At 39.7% G+C, this 5,423-nt stretch overlaps 1 protein-coding gene across 1 annotated transcript; it reads left to right on the forward strand.

The window, feature by feature from the left end:
* LOC108985155 (G-type lectin S-receptor-like serine/threonine-protein kinase SD2-5) lies at positions 1-3,864 on the forward strand. The gene has a single exon (XM_018957341.2). The coding sequence runs from the start codon at positions 913-915 to the stop codon at positions 3,367-3,369; it is 2,457 nt and encodes an 818-aa protein (XP_018812886.1). The 5' UTR covers positions 1-912; the 3' UTR covers positions 3,370-3,864.
* The last annotated feature ends 1,559 nt before the right edge of the window (positions 3,865-5,423 follow it).

The raw sequence follows: 5,423 nt of genomic DNA on the forward strand, positions 1-5,423 counted from the left end.
AGATGTAAAAAGCCTGAGAGACCCATCATATCTGCAAATTCACTTTCTGTTTTTTTCTTCTTTTTTTTTTTCCGCCTTTCCTTGTTTATGTCCCCTTCTTCTATCCATTTGCTGTTGTTGTGTGTTGGATAGTTCCCGTGAACGTGGTTTCTTGGACATAATTTTCTGTGCTTCCTGCAACTTGCTCTCATGCCATTTTCAAATGAGTAGTACCTATTAATTGTGATTTTTCCCTTCCTCTCCTGGCCTTCAATTCAACTGGGTGGCCGTGGCTCTCTTTGAATTTATTGCTAGGTGAAGAGCACCCAGCATCGAATCTTCTCCTAGCCTGGGATTCAAGTGGGTAGCCTCTTCCAATTTATGGCAAGTGAAAGAGCACCATTCGTTGACTATCGTATCTCTTTCTTTTCAGGCTTTTCGATGCTTTCTGAGCATGAAAGGTAGAGTTTTGTGTGATTGCAGTACTTGAATTTAACGTGTTTCGTCGAATTATTCCTTAAATATATGATTTTGGAGCTTTCCTAGCTGTGCGCTCAAAGTCAAGTTAGGAATCAAAGAGAACTGGGTTTATCTTAGCAAACCTGAGGAGACTTTTAATTGGAAACAAAACCATATATGGGCAGTTTGATTATGGATTGTCTTCTTTGTACCTCATATTTTATTAAGTTTTAGCTGAACTTAGGACAATTCTGTTTGTCATGTCTTCTTGTCCATTTCCTTGGCTTGTTTTAGGTTTGGGGATTTTGATCCCGTCTTAAAATGTCAACGGTCGAAGGGCGTTGTTGCTCTTTCGACATCCGCCTTCCTCCTTTCTACCTCTAGTTACAATACTTCTTTTTATTGGGTGGCCAATTCTATTCTTCTCACTATACTTTTGATTTCCCCAAGACCGTTAAGTTCTTAGAGTGGGCCATGGAAACTTGCGGCTTCTTTCGTTTCATAAGCCTTTTGTGGTTGTCTGTTCTCCTTTTGTCTGCAAAATGTTTGGCTAGCATTCAAAGTGTAGGAAAAATTCAGCCCGGGTTTCAAGCGTCTCAGATGAGATATATTGACAATGATGGGCTATTTCTCTTATCCGCCAAGAAGGAATTTGCTTTTGGCTTTGTCACTACCCCAGATAAGACATTGTTCCTGCTAGCAATCATTCACACGAGGAGTTTGAAAATAGTCTGGTCTGCAAATAGAGGTTCCCCGGTTACAAATTCTGATGATTTTGTGTTCAATGAAAAGGGTAATGTATTGTTGCAAAAAGGAAACGGTGTGGTTTGGTCAGTAGAAACTGGTGGCAGAGTAGTTACAGCAATGGAATTGCAAGACTCGGGGAATTTGGTTTTGCTCGGAAATCAAAGTACATTAATCTGGCAGAGTATTAGTCATCCCACAGATACCCTGTTATCGAACCAAGATTTTTTTGAAGGACTGAAACTTGTAAGCGATCCTAGCTCCAGTAACTTGACTTGTATTCTGGAGATCAAGTCAGGGGACATGATACTTTCTGCGGGTTTTCGAACTCCACAACCATATTGGTCTATGGGGAAGGACAGCAGAAAGACCATCAATAAAGATGGTGGTGTGGTCACCGTAGCATCTCTCAGTGCAAATTCATGGAGGTTCTATGATAAAAACAAGGTCTTACTGTGGCAGTTTATTTTTTCGGACAACACTGATACCAATGCCACTTGGATTGCAGTCTTAGGAAATGATGGCTTCATCTCTTTTTACAATCTCCAAGATGATGGACAATCGAGTGCTTCACCAACAAAAATACCAAGCAACCGATGCAGCAACCCGGAACCTTGTGGTGCATACTATATATGTTTCAGCGACAACAGGTGCCGATGCCCTTCGGTTCTTGCCTCTTCTTCAAATTGCAACAGCGGGATTGTCTCTCCATGTGGTCGCTCAAGGGTTTCTACAGAGCTCGTAAATGCTGGGGATGGGCTTAACTACTTTGCACTTGGGTTCCTTCCACCCTCTTCTAAATCTGATTTGAATGGTTGCAAAGCGTCCTGTGCTGGTAACTGCTCATGCCTTGCTTTATTCTTCCAGAACAGCACGGGAGATTGCTATCTGTTTGACAGGATAGGTAGCTTCCAAAACTCTGATAAGGGCTCTGACTTCGTTTCATTGATTAAGGTCTTGAGTGATGGAGGGAATGGCACAAATACTGGGAGAGATGGAAGCAGCCAAAAGCGCTTCCCATATGTTGTAATTATAGCTATTGCAACAATACTTGTCATTGCTGGCCTGCTTTATGTAGGATTTCGATTCTACAGGAAAAATAAAAGAATCCCTGAATCTCCTCGCGAGACCTCTGAGGAGGATAATTTCTTGGAGACCTTATCTGGGATGCCAATTCGTTTTAATTACAGAGATCTTCAAACTGCAACTAATAACTTCTCAGTGAAGCTTGGGCAAGGAGGTTTTGGCTCTGTCTACCAAGGGGCTCTCCCTGATGGAACTCGAGTGGCTGTGAAGAAGTTAGAAGGCATTGGACAAGGGAAGAAGGAGTTTCGAGCAGAAGTTAGCATCATTGGCAGCATCCATCATCTCCACTTGGTCAGGATTAAGGGGTTCTGTGCTGAAGGAACTCATCGGCTTCTTGTTTATGAGTACATGGCAAATGGGTCTTTAGATAAATGGATATTCAGGAAAAACAATGATGAGGTCCTGTTGGATTGGGACACCAGATTCAATATTGCGTTGGGAACAGCAAAAGGACTAGCTTACCTCCATGAAGATTGCGACAACAAGATTGTACACTGTGATATAAAACCTGAAAATGTGCTTCTTGATGATAAATACCTTGCCAAAGTCTCAGATTTTGGTTTAGCTAAGCTAATGACTCGAGAGCAAAGCCATGTTTTCACAACCTTAAGGGGCACCAGGGGGTACCTTGCACCAGAGTGGATCACAAACTATGCTATATCTGAGAAGAGTGACGTGTATAGCTATGGGATGGTATTGTTGGAGATCATTGGTGGAAGAAAAAACTTCGATCCAGCAGAAACTTCGGAGAAATCTCATTTCCCATCCTATGCTTTTAAGATGCTGGAAGAAGGGAAACTGAGAGACATCCTCGATTCACAGCTGATGATAGATGAAAACGACAAGAGAGTGTTTACTGCCATTAAGATTGCATTGTGGTGCGTACAGGAAGACATGAATCTAAGGCCATCAATGACCAAAGTCGTTCAAATGCTTGAAGGTCTCTGTGCTGTTCCTCAGCCTCCAACTTCCTCTCCAATGGGTTCTCGCCTATATTCAAGTTTCTTTAAATCAATCAGCGAGGAAGGCACTTCCTCAGGACCATCTGACTGCAACAGCGATGCCTACCTTTCAGCTGTGCGGCTTTCTGGCCCGAGATAACAGTAACTGAAGATGGGGGTTAACAGCATCAGAGCCTTCGTGGACAGCTAGAGTTTCCATGTTTTATGTTCCTGTATATTTGTCAGAACAATCAAATTTTGTAATACTAGCCATTGCTTGAGCTTTTCTCACTTGTTCATGCGCTCTTCCTTGTAGAAAAAGAGTGATGATTATATTCAATAGTGCAAAATTCCAGAGATTTTATCCCATTTTCCCATTTCAAAAGTTTAGGTGCATTCGAGAAGACGTGATCTCAATTCTCAAGCTGTCATGTCAATCCTCCCATCCACAGATTAAGTAAAAGGACCGAGAAGAACTTATGCACTGGAAATGCATTTGTGATGTACACCTGAAAGAGGTTTTAGCCACAAACCTAGTCAAAGTAATAATTAGCTTATTTTGGTGGGTTTAACGTTGTATCAAAAGTGGACTTTTCCAAGGGGTGGCAGAAACATAATATGATTGGGGGTGACTTTCTCCTCTTTTGCAAAAACATATCCATGCTGTCATTTTTACAGTTGATATCCTAAATTGCTGTTTGAATAATAATCCACATTTTTAGATCACACCCTTTGTTAGATTATAGCTTTAAATTGAATGGGTCAGTGCATTTTCTATACCTCTAGGAAATTTCCAGCTTCTACAAACTAGCATTGTGCAGAATATGAACAGCAAATCCGACCTCTTTATATAAGATATTGTTCCGCCTCAAGTGAGCGTTATCAATAAAAATAGAGGACCGTCATCTTCTAATAAAAAAGCAAACTTGACTTGCCCGCCCGAATCGATATGAATAGGGCGAGGATTTTCACTTCTAAATTGGCATTGATATGAATGGTATAGACTATAGAGGTTTTCCGATTAATAGGATGGCAGAAATTAATAAGTTGGTGATTGTTAATCTGTTTTATCTCACTTCCTTTGATTGACCCAACTTTCGGTTGTCTCCGAGGTTACTTGAATATGATTTTGCCAAAGAAATTATTGAAGTACTGCGTACGTACCCATTGAACAATTGGAAGTAGCTACATGCATGATTACCCGTTGATCTACGGAAAACACCGAAAAATACATGGCTGTCAATTTCAACCTCTCCCAATCTGACCAGGAACCCATCCTTCAAATAAATACCAACAAGCCTGAAGCACAAAATCACAACGAGTCCATGAAATTTCTTCTATATTAAAGTGGCTTTCCGCCATTTTAGACCCGGGTCCAAATCTTCATATGATCATGAAATGAATCCTTTTGGTAAGATTGTAAGGGTCAAAATCAACAACCTATAATTTAGCTTTAAGATAAGGTTGAAAATCAAGCTAAGAGATAAAACTAAGAAGAGATATAATAAGTTGACTAAGATTTTTAAAATGAAAGATACTCATCAAACTCCTAAAAAGAATGAGACTCAGATTTCTAAAAGAAAAATGCTTCAGAAGATAAGTTGGACTCAATCACTTCAAAAAAATAGATCTCTATATGAGGAGCAGGTCCCCACAAATCTAACAAGCTCTCTACACAAAATCTCTCCACAGAAACTAACTCCCTACGCCTAAACTCCACCACACATAGCGACTCCAAATGATCTCTCCTAAATTCCTCAATTGTATTGTGAGATGTGTGAGTTATGAGAGATTGTAAAATCACTTATTATAGTAGAATTCGCTCACAAACAACCTGTTGACGCAGGTTTTTATGCCAAATCATGTAAATTTATGTATCTATATATTTATTTTTATTTTCTTGTTTACTATTTATTATAAGCAGAAGAGCATCGTATCAAAGTCCGAATCACTATCGTGAGTCGGGAGTTGATTATTTCCTCCCTTACAACCTGTTATGCAATTTTAGGCATTAAAAAAAAATATAGAGAAATAAACAAAATCACGAGGGCATTAGAGCAAGACCCTTCCTCCAACATGATAAGGAATATATATATATATATATATATATATATAATGAAAAATGCTAATTGTAAGCGCATGGTCTAAACTGATTGCAATCGGCGTAGCCACTTCAGTGTGTTGTCATTTTTCATTCTCTCTCTTAATTTTATT

Source organism: Juglans regia, chromosome 8, assembly GCF_001411555.2.
Source record: "Juglans regia cultivar Chandler chromosome 8, Walnut 2.0, whole genome shotgun sequence".
NCBI classification, from domain to species: Eukaryota; Viridiplantae; Streptophyta; class Magnoliopsida; order Fagales; family Juglandaceae; genus Juglans; species Juglans regia.

Bases quoted from the DNA above. Each gene is read 5' to 3' on its own strand.
- LOC108985155 (XM_018957341.2), top strand. From the start codon at position 913: ATGGAAACTTGCGGCTTCTTTCGTTTCATAAGCCTTTTGTGGTTGTCT.